This window comes from Notolepis coatsorum, assembly GCF_963971535.1.
Source record: "Notolepis coatsorum genome assembly, chromosome: 15".
NCBI lineage: Eukaryota > Metazoa > Chordata > Actinopteri > Aulopiformes > Paralepididae > Notolepis > Notolepis coatsorum.
Genome location: NC_140179.1, coordinates 13543793 through 13557637, shown reverse-complemented (window position 1 = coordinate 13557637; position 13845 = coordinate 13543793). Strand labels below are relative to the sequence as shown.

Sequence of the window (13845 nt, the reverse complement as noted above, 5' to 3'; positions counted from 1 at the left end):
TGAGAACTGGTCTGAGAGCAGATGATGGCACAACTGGGGAGACATCACGGGGGTTAATGAGGGAGTTAAGAATTTTGAAAAGAATCTGGGGCTTGTGGCAATTTGTAGAGATAAAATTGGAGATGTATTCGCATTTAGCAGTTTTGACAGCATTTTGATATGCAGATAGGCATATCACGTAGGATTTTGAGGGAGACGTGGAGCTTATCCTTATTCCACTTTCTCTCCGCACGCCTACATGTGCGTCTGAGAGCGCGCGTGGAGTCATTTAGCCATGGTGTTTGGAGTGTTTTGCTGCGTTTGGACCTGAGAGGTGCAACAGAGTCTAAAATGTTTTTACAAGTCGAGTCAAACATTGAAATTAAATCATCTATATTAAAAACACAGTTTGCGCCCAAGGCGTGAAGTGGGGAACCATTAAAAGCATGTGTAATAGTATAACTATGTAATAGTGTGTAATAGTATAGCATGCTAGTGTTCTAGTAGTGTGTGTAATAGTACATTTGCGTCTGCATTTGTTAAATATTGTAATGTGCCGTGTTTGCTCTGTGAGAGAGGAGAAATGTGTGGCTGCCGCCTGGTTGCAATTTGCGCTCTACTGAGCACACCATTCTAGTCATTACTATTATTACCGAGGGGCACCGACACTGGACCCATAAAATACTTGTGTGAGACCTCATGCCAAATCGAGGCTTCCAGTTCAGACATATTAGCTATATGCTAGAATATAAACATCACCTGGGTGTGAAAACTCAACTGAACATGGCACCACACACACAGCCCCTTAACCCTTTCACTACCACACTACAGACGGTTAGTGAAAGGTTAACCGTCTGTAGTGTGGTAGTGAAGGGGTTAACCTTCTGTAGTGTGGTAGTGAAAGGTTAACCTTCTGTAGTGTGGTAGTGAAAGGTTAACCGTCTGTAGTGTGGTAGTGAAGGGGTTAACCTTCTGTAGTGTGGTAGTGAAAGGGTTAATGAAGCAGCCCTCGATCACAAAATGTAAGGGGTTCCCTTGGATCACCACCAGAGATGAATATTTTGACATAGTTACACCGTTCTGTACGAGAGAGACCACTGGGAGAAATACACGTCATGACTAAGTACGATATACACTGATTTAGCCCTGTTATGGCCCTGCCGTGGGGGGAGGAAACTAGTAGTGACGGCAAACAATTTCGTTCCCACAGTGGCCGCACCCGATCTCCTTGACCCAAAGTCCGCCGCCCATAACGCCAAACCCCGCCTGTCCTTCTCAGCCAAGCCTCTGAACTACCCGGACGACGACGACGACTACGCCCACACCACGGTCATGCGGTGGAAGACTGTGTCCGCCATCTTCTTCCTGGTGGTCCTCTACCTCATCGTCGGGGCGACCGTGTTCCGCGCCCTGGAGCAGCCCTACGAGAGCTCCCAGAAGCTGGCCATCCTCGCCGAGAAGCTCGACTTCCTGACGGTCCACGGCTGCGTCAACTCCTCGGAGCTGGAGGCTCTCGTCAAGGTGGGTGGAGAACACTTCTGACACTTCTGTTTCGCCTGTTTTTATACGGATCCAGCTCTTACAAATCGCACCTCGACTACTGCAAGAGCGCAGCGTCGTTAACACCTTGTTAACACTTTGATCGCCATGGTTAAATTCATAATTTCCCATCCCTAGCCAGCTCTATTTGTCTATGGAGAAGTTCCCCTTCTTTGCAGGGCTATAACTTTTTTAATTCTATTGCTAAATTGACATTATTATGGCCCATTCAATGTCCTATATCTATTGTTCAGGGTGTAGCAACGTTATACTTTTTCATTCACATATTCATACTAAAATATGGTCTAAAGCAGTGGTTCTCAACTGGTCTAGCCTCGGGACCCAACATTTTCCTTAGTCATTAAGTCGCGACCCAACATTTTGAACCACTATGATTTATGTAAAAAAAAAAATATTTGCAGTAATACGCAATCTTTCAAAACATAAAATAAACACAAAAAAGTGCAACAAAAGTGCAACTATTGCTAAAAACCCAATGAAATAAAAGAATAATACATAATATATGCTTCTTAGCAGATTTCTTAGCTTAACATAACAGACCTAAGTTTGGGGGAACTAATGGGATAACTGGGGTTGCAACAAAAGTGCAACTAGGGCTAAAAACCCAATGAAATTAAATAATAATAAATAATTATGCTTCTTAGCAGACTTCTTAGCTTAACACTTTGGTTGCCTTGGGTTAAATTAATGATATACCATAGATTGCCAGCGCTATTTGTCTATGGAGAAAGTCCCCTTCTTTGCAGGGCTATAACTTTTTAAATTCTATTGCTACATTGCCATTATTAGGGCCCATTCAAAGTCCTATATGTATTGTTCATTGTGTAGCAACGTTAAACTTTTTCATTCACATATTCATAGTAAAGTATGGTCTAATGTATAAGTATGTTTTCATCTCTTTCTGCAACTTTCTCCAGAACGTGATATATAGCCCCAAATGCATTATATTGATGATGAAATACAGTTTGATGGCAATCAGCGCGATATAAAAAATTCCAACTAGACGTACTTCTAGAAGTTACTACACGTCATCTGATGTTGACCGGATGGGCGAGGGGGCGTTTATAATTCCGTGGGCAGCGTTATACCAATCATCTAATGTGGGTCAAATGTTGATAAAAGCAGTTAGTATCGAAGATGGTAACGTTACACGCTGAAACTCACCCCAGTCTCCGCGCGCCGTTGGGCGATCATCGTCGAGTAGAAATTTTATCATTATGGGATATATTATTACCCGGTCCATCTCCAGCTTGTATAATGGTATATACGTCCAAATCATGTTGTTTATCGAGTTATTGGCAATCGATCGCTATGTAGAGTGACGAGCTAGAGTGCCGGAACCTATACCGAGTGGCCGGAAGTAATAGGGCCGACCAGCAAAACCTCTACTGCGCTTCCTGTTAAGCGGTTGCGCCGATCGGCCACCAGATGGCGCTCCTGAACCGCCAGAGAGCTCAGTGGGTCCTGCTGGTGGATATCAGGCCAGCGGAGGGGGAATATGAATCCGATTCCAGATTTTTGAAATATTGATATAAGGACGCTGTACAGCGTCCCCCGGCAACTTTAGCATGGCCAGCAATGACGCTGTAAAGCGTTTTTAGGCAGTCAAAGTGTTAACATAACAGACCTAAGTTTGGGGGAACTAATGGGATAACTGGGATTGCAATAAAAGTGCAACTAGGGCTAAAAACCCAATGAAATAAAATAATAATAAATAGAATGCTTCTTAGCAGATTTCTTAGCTTAACATAACAGACCTACGTTTGGGGGAACTAATGGGATAACTGGGGTTGCAACAAAAGTGCAACTAGGGCTAAAAACCCAATGAAATTAAATAATAATAATAAATAATTATGCTTCTTAGCAGACTTCTTAGCTTAACATAACAGACCTAAGTTTGGGGGAACTAATGGGATAACTGGGATTGCAATAAAAGTGCAACTAGGGCTAAAAACCCAATGAAATAAAATAATAATAAATAAAATGCGTCTTAGCAGATTTCTTAGCTTAACATAACAGACCTACGTTTGGGGGAACTAAGGGGATAACTGGGGTTGCAACAAAAGTGCAACTAAGGGCTAAAAACACAATGAAATAAAATAATAATAATAAATAATATATCCTTCTTAGCAGACTTCTTAGCTTAACATGCAGGGAACTAATGGAATAACTGGGGATGATGTTTGCTCCTGACAAGAGTCTCAAAGTCTGGGGTGATGGTAGACAAAGCAACTCTGAGGTCATGCTCAATGTCCAATCTGTTCCTCCGCTTTGTCTTCAGCTGGACCAGAGCTGAGAAGCCACTTTCACAAAGATAGGTAGTGAAAAAAAGTCAAAAATAAAAAATAATTTTTTTTTTTTTTTTTTTTTTTTACACACACATCCGCGACCCACTCAAAATGGCCCCGCGACCCACTTTTGGGTCGCGACCCACCAGTTGAGAAACACTGGTCTAAAGTATGTTTTTCTCGTTTTCTGCAGCTTTCTCCAGAACTTGATTTATAGCCCCAAATGCATTATATTGATGATCAAATACAGTTTGGTAGCGATCGGTGCCAGATAAAAAATTTCAACTGGAGGTACTTCTAGAAGTTACTACGTATCATCTGATGTTGACCGGATGGGCGGGGGGTCGTTTATAATTCCGTGGGCAACGTTATATCATTCATCTAGTGTGGGTCATATGGTCATCAGAGCAGTTAGTAAAGTTGGAAACGTTGGAAAATAACGCTGGATCTTACCGTATCTTCCTCGCGCCGTTGGACGATCAGCTTGGCGTAGACAGTTTTCGATTATGGGATGTTGATCTAGATGAACCATTTCCAGGTTGTATAATACTATATACGTCCAAATAACGTTGTTTATTGAGTTAGGGCGAGCGATTGATTATCCAGTGTGTCAAGATGGAGTCCGGCTAACGATCGCGAGTGCCCGGACGAAATATGGATGAGCACTTCCTGTTTGGCGCGTCACTTCCTGTTGGCCGATCTGCCGATCGGCCACCAGATGGCGCTCTTGAACCGTTAGACAGTTGAGTGGAGCTCAGCAGTATATCTCAGGTCCCCGGAGGAGAAATATGATTTCGATCACAGATTTTTGAAATATTGATATCAAAGACGTGTTACGGCGTCTTCGGCAGAATGAGCATGGCGGGGAAAGACGAGTTCCAGCGTTTTCGGCGATTAAAGTGTTAACAGCACTGCCAGGTTTAAAGGAAAACTCCAACATTTTGGGAAATTAGCTTACCGTATTCTCCAGAGAGAGACAAGAAGATGGATACCAGTCTCCTCTCCGTGCGTTGAGTAGAAAGCTATCTGGCTGCATGTTAGCCTAGCTTAGCACAATGAATGGAAGCGGACATGACTGGGTAGCCTAGTCATTGTCCAACTAACACCTCTCCCGAAGGCTACCCAGTCATGTTGCATTCATTGTGCTAAGCTAGGCTAACGTGCAGCCAGATAGCTTTCTACTCAACGCACAGAGAGGAGACTGGTATCTATCTTCTTGTCTCTCTCTCTGGAGAAGACGGTAAGCTAATTTCCCAAAATGTTGGAGTTTTCCTTTAACCCTTTCACTGCCACACTACAGACGAGTAGTGTGGTAGTGAAAGGGTTAACCTTCTGTAGTGGGTTAAAAAAGCCTGATTACTATAAGGTGGGAATGAATTGACTCGGGAGCCAGGTTGATTTTATTTTATTGATGGATTAAAAACACAACAAGGATCCAAAGGATAACATGAGAAAGAGTAAGACCCTTATTTCCGTCATGGTCCCAGGGCTGTTAGGCCACAACAAAAATGAACATGACAATGACACAAAACACATACATTTAAAGCATTAGAAGACTAACCTATAGCTAAAATTGTATATCACACAATAACTAAAAACAGTTGGAATCGCATTCTTAGTATTAGGGGCTAGTATTCCTCTACTCTGTCCATGAGCCACTTTGAAAACAGAGGGAACCCCCTGCTGTATATCCTCAGCCCTGGACACTTTCTTTTCTTTTCCAATATATTTTTATTTGCATTTCTCAATTTTGCAAACAGTTTACATTGAATAGGTTTTTTCCCCCCTCTTTTCTCCCTCCCTTCCCCCTCCCTTGAGACAAGTGCATTGGAGTGTTTGGAGCATAAACATTTGGCCTCTGTATCAAGAGGAGAACAACAAGAAAAATAACAATGACAGTATTAACACTTTCAGTGCCAGCAGGGGGCGCACGATTTAGTGCTTGAATGCCCACCATCCACTTCAATGTTAGCGTTAATAACGCCTAATCTATGTTTTAAATTATGGCTATGTGTCTAATCTGCCCGTCGCTTATCAATGACTCGTTTTCCAGTCAACATTGTCGAAGCGGATTGTTTTTTTATCGGTTCATTTTCGTTTTATAGCATTTTGAAAAGCCCTCGTTTTCAAGGAAAATATAAATATTCCATGATAATCGCCCTTTTCTGGAATATTCTAGAATACATAAAAACCTTGTCATTTTTCTGCCTATTTATGAATCGTTTTCAAATAAACGCTAGATTATCGATAGTATATGTACGTATGCACGCTATATAGGCGATCTGAAAAATCGATTCTCTGATTTCCTCAAAGCGATCGCGCACAAACATCCACATCACACATAGGGCAAACGCTGAGATCTCAGCGAATACAACTCTGATTATCCCAAGACTTGTAAAATAGATTCCTTACCTCAGATCAGATGTTCTCCAAAAACATCATTCCAATTCCTGATCGCCATTCCAAAAATCGATCGCTTTTATTGATCCAACGCTACATACTGTACATATGTATTCCACGCTGTTCTGAGGGACCACAATGAATCCGATCGGCTCGGGTTACATGCCTGAGAAGTAAAATGTGGATTCCGCATTTTTCTTTTCTCATCCATTTTCATTGAGTCCATTCCAAAAGGGTGCATCTGGGAGACGATAGGTTTTTTTTTTTCACATATGAGCTCCTACAGGGGCTGCATACCAACGGGAGACTCGGTTGATGAAATATGAATTCAGATCGCTAATAAAAAAATAACGCGCTAATTGTCGTGGTGGGCATTCAGGCATTGGGCTGATAACACGTGTTATGTCGTGGTGGGCACTGAAAGTGTTAATATTTACGACAATGTCAGTTATAACAGACCCCCCCCCCAAATAATAAACCCTCTTCCCCCCCCCCCACAACCCTCCCCTTTACTGTCGTTGTCAGAACAAGGTAGCCCTGGACACTTTCTAGTGCCTGTTTGCAACTGTCCCCCGAGCCTTTCAGACACTGGGCCTCATGTTCATGTATCAAGCTAAATCTAATTTAACAAATATGTATTTACGTTCAACCGTTTACACATACCGACATACAGGGTTCGCACAACGTCCTTGAAGTGCTCAAAATGTAAGAAAAAAAATAAGAAAGTCAAGGCCCGGAATTCCTTGAAAACAGCAAAAAATATTACAAGGTGTTTAAAAACTCCTTGAAATTCAAATCAACCATTCGTATTGAATGTTTTGTTCATCCATGATCAAATTGTTCTGAATCAAGAAAAAAAAATGTATTCCGTTTTAATCAAATCTGACGAGTCGCTGTCTCGTGCGCTCCAACTGCTTTTCCTCATTTCTTCTTCGCGTGTGATGCTCTAGCTGGCAAGCAGGCCAAGAATATGCAAAGAAAAAACAGCATTTCAAAGTGAATTGTATCCTTCGAGTGACATCCTTGAAAATGAAAAATACTTAAAAGTCCTTAAATTTCATTTAGCAATGTCTGTGGGAACCCTGTGTAAATGAGGCCCATTGTGTAGTGTGTTCTGTGTCTGGTTTATGGCAGACATTGAGCTGGCGTCTCTCAAGGTTGGGTGCTACACATTGGATGGTGAATTCTGCTCTAAATTGTAAAGTGCTTTGAGTGTCTAGAGAACTGCTATGTAATGCAACACTTTATTCATTCATTCTTTATTATCCAGAGTACAATAAATACATTAAGATTTGAAAGCCTCAGAACTCCCAGACTGGTTTACAATCCCATGGTTAGGGGTGTAACGGTACACAAAAACCACAGTTTTCGGTACAGTGGGGGAAAGTTTGGCTTTCCATGTTCCACTCAGGGATGATGTAGTGTGCAGTTACTCTTAACACATTGTGCGCCAAAAACGCGTATACTTGTTATTGCCCTCCATGCGTTGTGCGCCAGAAACGAGTTAACTCGTTTTTGGATCAATATAAAAAAAATTCGCGATGGCATTCATAATTCATCCAGCCTTCCTCCGCTGCTGCAGCTGGACCCTGTCTGATATTGCAACGCCTCAATACCGCCGCCTGGTGGATGTCGGACGAGTTACAAGCCAAACCAAACCGGAAGTGGCGCTCGGTGCATCTGGGATAATCCTCCGGCAGTAATATATTGTAACGTGGGTTTAGATACACACTTGAGTGCATTGGGATCACTTTCGAAATGCAATAATCAATATGATTTCGGCGTTTATTGCGTCATACAAACGGGAAATGGATCTAGCAGATCGACGTCAAATAATTGGAATATTTTTCGTCCAGTCTCATCAGCGATTATCTGATTATCTGATTGTCAGTAGCGGCATTCGCATTGAACACTAAAAACGGTTATCAGCCCGATCGGTATGAAAGCATTGCAGGATCAAGCTAAAGTTTACATCAAAACGTCCTTACCTGTGATCGGGAGTATTCCAAAAATAATATTCTAATTGTTTGATCGCCATCTGGTATATCCAATGTCCATTTGGTCGACGGCATAATCCACCACAACATATGGATCGGAGATATTTGACGCAAATCGATGGAACCGGCAGAACGGCTGCCCTCGCCCGACAAGGAAACATGAAACCGGAGACCTGTGGCCGTCCCACAGAGAAAGATAGAAGGGTATAAAGGGTGCTTGATACCGCCGTCTAGCGTGATGCGGCCGGTATTGCACTTTTACATTCTCATGAGGATTCCCGATGTTAACCCAGAGTCCGTGTGCCTGTAATGAATAGAAATATCGAATAAAAGAAACAACGATCAAATAACGAGTATACTCGTTGTTGGCGTTCAACGATTGCCGCCCAATAACAAGTATACTCGTTGTTGGCAGTGAATGAGTTAAGCATTACCCCCAAAATGGGGCCATTTTTGTTTTTGATTTTGACGACTGCATACTTTTTTTTTGCAAAGCTTAGCTTTATACTTTATACCTATAGCACATGCATGAACAAGGTCTCTTTTGAAAGGTAACATTCTGAGAGTTTTGAATTAAGTTTTGCATGCATAAAAAAGGTTCTGCATGTGCGTTCCGTTAGTGGTTAACTCATTGACCGCCGGGAATTAGACGGAGCCCGTCATAGCACTGCCACGCTTTAAAAGATAGGAGTGCGTCACCTTGTTTGTAGAGCTATAACTATATTCTATATTATAGCTATACAATACTATGGCCCATTTGACATCACCTATCTATCGTTCAATATGTGAAAAATAATGAATTTTTCCATCCATACGTTCCTGTGTTATACCGTGGTGAATATAAGTATGGTTTTAGAGCGGTCTAGGGTAATTCATGAAATGCTGAGTTATAGCCTTATTCGTCAATTCTACTATAGACGTTGCCATTTCTTGCCTGTACACGCTACTATTCCAAAATCACATCTATGTCATAGGTATTATGTTTCATCATGAATGCATGAAAGGGGGGGGGGGGGGGGGGTCGTTTCTGATTATTTGATTTGATTATTTGACAGTATATTTAACCTGTACTACAGTATATCTAACCCTACAGTATATTTAGCCTGAACTACAGTATATTTAACCTGAACTACAGTATATTTAACCTGTACTACAGTATATTTACCCTGTACTACAGTATATTTACCCTGTACTACAGTATATTTAACATGTATTACAGTGTATTTAACCCTACAGTATATTTAACCTGTACTACAGTACATTTAGCCTGTACTACAGTATATTTAACCTGTACTACAGTATATTTAACCTGTACTACAGTATATTTAACCTGTAGTACAGTATATTTAACCCTACAGTATATTTAACCTGTACTACAGTATATTTAACGTGTACTACAGTACATTTAGCCTGTACTACAGTATATTTAACCCTACAGTATATTTAACCTGTACTACAGTATATTTAATCCTACAGTATATGTAACCTGTACTACAGTATATTTAACCCTACAGTATATTTAACCTGTACTACAGTATATTTAACCTGTACTACAGTATATTTAACCTATACTACAGTATATTTAACTTGTACTACAGTATATATTTTTTTAAATTTTATTTAATTTTTTTTAGCATTTTTACAGCTTTATTGGTCACGCAGGACCGACAGAGGAGAGGGCGAATGGGAGGAGAGGTGGGGAGGACATGCGACAAATAACGATGGGAGCTGGGATCGAACCCGGGTCGGCCGCGTAGGTGTGCGAGGCACTATGGTATGCGCCACGAGGGCGCCCCGTACTACAGTATATTTAACCTGTAGTACAGTATATTTAACCCTACAGTATATTTAACCTGTACTACAGTATATTTAACCTGTACTACAGTATATTTAACCCTACAGTATATTTAACCCTACGCTACAGTATATTTAACCTGTACTACAGTATATTTAACCCTACAGCATATTTAACCTGTACTACAGTATATTTAACCCTACAGTATATTTAACCCTACCCTACAGTATATTTAACCTGTACTACAGTATATTTAACCCTACAGCATATTTAACCTGTACTACAATATATTTAACCTGTACTACAGTATATTTAACCCTACAGGATATTTAACCTGTACTACAGTATATTTAACCTGTACTACAGTATATTTAACCCTACAGTATATTTAACCTGTACTACAGTATATTTAACCTGTACTACAGTATATTTAACCCTACAGTATATTTAACCTGTACTACAGTATATTTAACCTGTACTACAGTATATTTAACCCTACAGTATATTTAACCTGTACTACAGTACATTTAGCCTGTACTACAGTATATTTAACCTGTACTACAGTATATTTAACCTGTACTACAGTATATTTAACCTGTAGTACAGTATATTTAACCCTACAGTATATTTAACCTGTACTACAGTATATTTAACGTGTACTACAGTACATTTAGCCTGTACTACAGTATATTTAACGTGTACTACATTACATTTAGCCTGTACTACAGTATATTTAACCCTACAGTATATTTAACCTGTACTACAGTATATTTAATCCTACAGTATATTTAACCTGTACTACAGTATATTTAACCCTACAGTATATTTAACCTGTACTACAGTATATTTAACCTGTACTACAGTATATTTAACCTATACTACAGTATATTTAACCTGTACTACAGTATATATTTTTTTTTATTTTATTTATTTTTTTTTTAGCATTTTTACAGCTTTATTGGTCACGCAGGACCGACAGAGGAGAGGGCGAATGGGAGGAGAGGTGGGGAGGACATGCGACAAATAACGATGGGAGCTGGGATCGAACCCGGGTCGGCCGCGTAGGTGCGCAAGGCACTATGGTATGCGCCACGAGGGCGCCCCGTACTACAGTATATTTAACCTGTACTACAGTATATTTAACCTGTACTACAGTATATTTAACCCTACAGTATATTTAACCTGTACTACAGTATATTTAACCTGTACTACAGTATATTTAACCCTACAGTATATTTAACCCTACGCTACAGTATATTTAACCTGTACTACAGTATATTTAACCCTACAGCATATTTAACCTGTACTACAGTATATTTAACCCTACAGTATATTTAACCCTACCCTACAGTATATTTAACCTGTACTACAGTATATTTAACCCTACAGCATATTTAACCTGTACTACAATATATTTAACCTGTACTACAGTATATTTAACCCTACAGTATATTTAACCTGTACTACAGTATATTTAACCTGTACTACAGTATATTTAACCCTACAGTATATTTAACCCTACAGTATATTTAACCTGTACTACAGTATATTTAACCTGTACTACAGTATATTTAACCCTACAGTATATTTAACCTGTACTACAGCACCCTACAGTATATTTTACATGGACTACAGTATATTTAACCCTAAATCTGAACTGATTTCAATCCCTATGGCTAAACAATCACTGTCTGACCTCATCTTCTTGACTGATGTTTTTATAGATTTCCCTTCTTCTTAAGTAAATTAAGTTGATTAAAAGCATTTCCCTTTGGGGCATTCAGCATCTGAAACCACTCACCTTCCCTTGACCCTCAGTCTGAGGAATACATGGCAGGTGATTACTCCTCTAATGCGTGTCTATCTACTATATTAGGAAGGTGTTCACATCCATCACTAGGACAGAACCTTACCCACCTAAATCCCTCTGGAATAGAGGTAATTTCCACCAGTAAATTGTTTGGACAGTTGAAGATAATGAAATACTGTGGCACACATTTTTTATTTGCATCTTGCTGACCGTTAAAAAATTATACAATGTCACTTTTTCATGAAACCATATTACTTCTTTAGCCAAATCATGCAAAACTTTACTACATAATTATTTTTGGTTATGGACTTTACTACATTATTTTATGGTTATGGACTTGACTACATTGTTCTATTTGGTTTTGGACTTTACTACATTATGATGTGGTTATGGATTGCACTACATTGTTCTATTTGGTTTTGGACTTTACTACATTATTATATTTGGTTGGACAGGGTTATGGTCTTTACTCTTGGCTACATTTGGAAAAAAATGCAACATTAATTCATACATTCTGTAGAGATGGATTTATGGTGTGATGTCATGCGGTCCAGTACCGGACTGCTCAGGCTTAACACTTTCTGCACCAATAACGTATATACTTGTTATTGCCCGCCAGCGGTTAACACATTCAGAGCCACGCCCTTATGACCATATTAGAGCTAGCGTGCCAACACTGAAGTCAATGGGAGGACGGGGAAATTTGCGAACGCTTAAACTATATCTTAAATTATCGCTATGGGGCTAATACACCCGTCGCTTATCAATGACTTGCTTGCAGTCAACATGTACGAAACTGATTGTTTTTTCATTGGTACATTTCCGTTTTATACCGTTTTGAATACGAGTATAGTTTTGGAGATGTCTAGTAATTCCAGAGAAATTCCACGATAATAGCTCTTTTATGGAATACACAAAACACGTTGTAATTTTTCGGCTGATTTATGAATAGTTTTCAAATAAACGCTAGATTATCGATAGCATATGTGTACTTATGCACGCTAGAGAAGCGGGCTGAAAAATCGATTATCCATGCCGTGGTCAGCGTTACGCACACACACACGCACGCGCGCGCTGCGATGGCGGAGAAAAAAACATCTGATTAACCCAAGACTGGTAACATAGAGTCCTTACCTCACATCAGATGTTCTGCAAAAAGATTAATCCAATTCCTGATCGCCATTCCAAATATTGATCGCGTTTATTGATCCAACGTTATAGCACCAAAACACATAATCGACGTTGCTCCGAGCCTCCCCAGTGAATGTGGTAACAGATACTGCTTGCCCGAGAAGGGAAACCTCGGGACCGGAGTTTTTTTCTGATGCACAGTCCCACCCAATCCAATCCAATGATGTGCAATACCATCCGGGAGACGATAGGCGGCGGTATTTGCCCTTTTCGAGCTCAGACCCATTCCCAATGATAACGTCAGGCTGGATGGATGAAAAATGAATGGATATTGCTAATAAAAGAAATAACGATTAAAACCAGAATTTTCTCTGGTTTTCTCGGGTCTTGGCACTCAACGCATGGCGAGTTAACCCGACTGAATGGGTTAAGTGCCAATAATGAGTATACTTGTTATTTGGTCATTTTTTATTTTTTTCGACTTTAACACTTTCACTGCCACACACGAGATATCTCGGGTTTCAGATAGTTATGTTGAAAGCCACTCACGAGATTTCTCTGAATTTCATTATTCTTTTTTTTTTAGCGATCTGAAATCATATTGCATCACGCGAGCCTACCCGAGTATACCCGAGCGCCGCCGGCGATCATATGTGGAAAAAAGCGCCCCCTATCGTCTCCCAGATGACATAAGGGATTTTGGAATGGACTCAATGAAAATGGATGGGGAAAAAAATCCGGTACTCCACATTTTCCAGTCCACTGATCCAGCCGGGGTTACCACAGTTCATTCTGGAGCCTCTCAGCCCCGCGGAATCATGTGTACTACTGTATCACGTTGGATCCATACACTTATCGATTTTTTCTAATGGTGATCAGGAATTG

At 40.3% G+C, this 13845-nt stretch overlaps 1 protein-coding gene across 1 annotated transcript in view; it reads left to right on the top strand.

Annotated features, from left to right (window-relative positions):
* Nucleotides 1–1185: 1185 nt before the first annotated feature.
* The window catches only part of kcnk2b (potassium channel, subfamily K, member 2b), a gene marked incomplete at its 3' end in the record, with an annotated part of 127925 nt that continues 115265 nt past the window's right edge, over nucleotides 1186–13845 (top strand). The window contains exon 1 of the mRNA XM_084330553.1: nucleotides 1186–1500. Within this exon, the coding sequence (XP_084186679.1) occupies nucleotides 1312–1500 (189 nt within the window). The 5' untranslated portion in view covers nucleotides 1186–1311. The remainder of the gene's footprint in view (nucleotides 1501–13845) is intronic.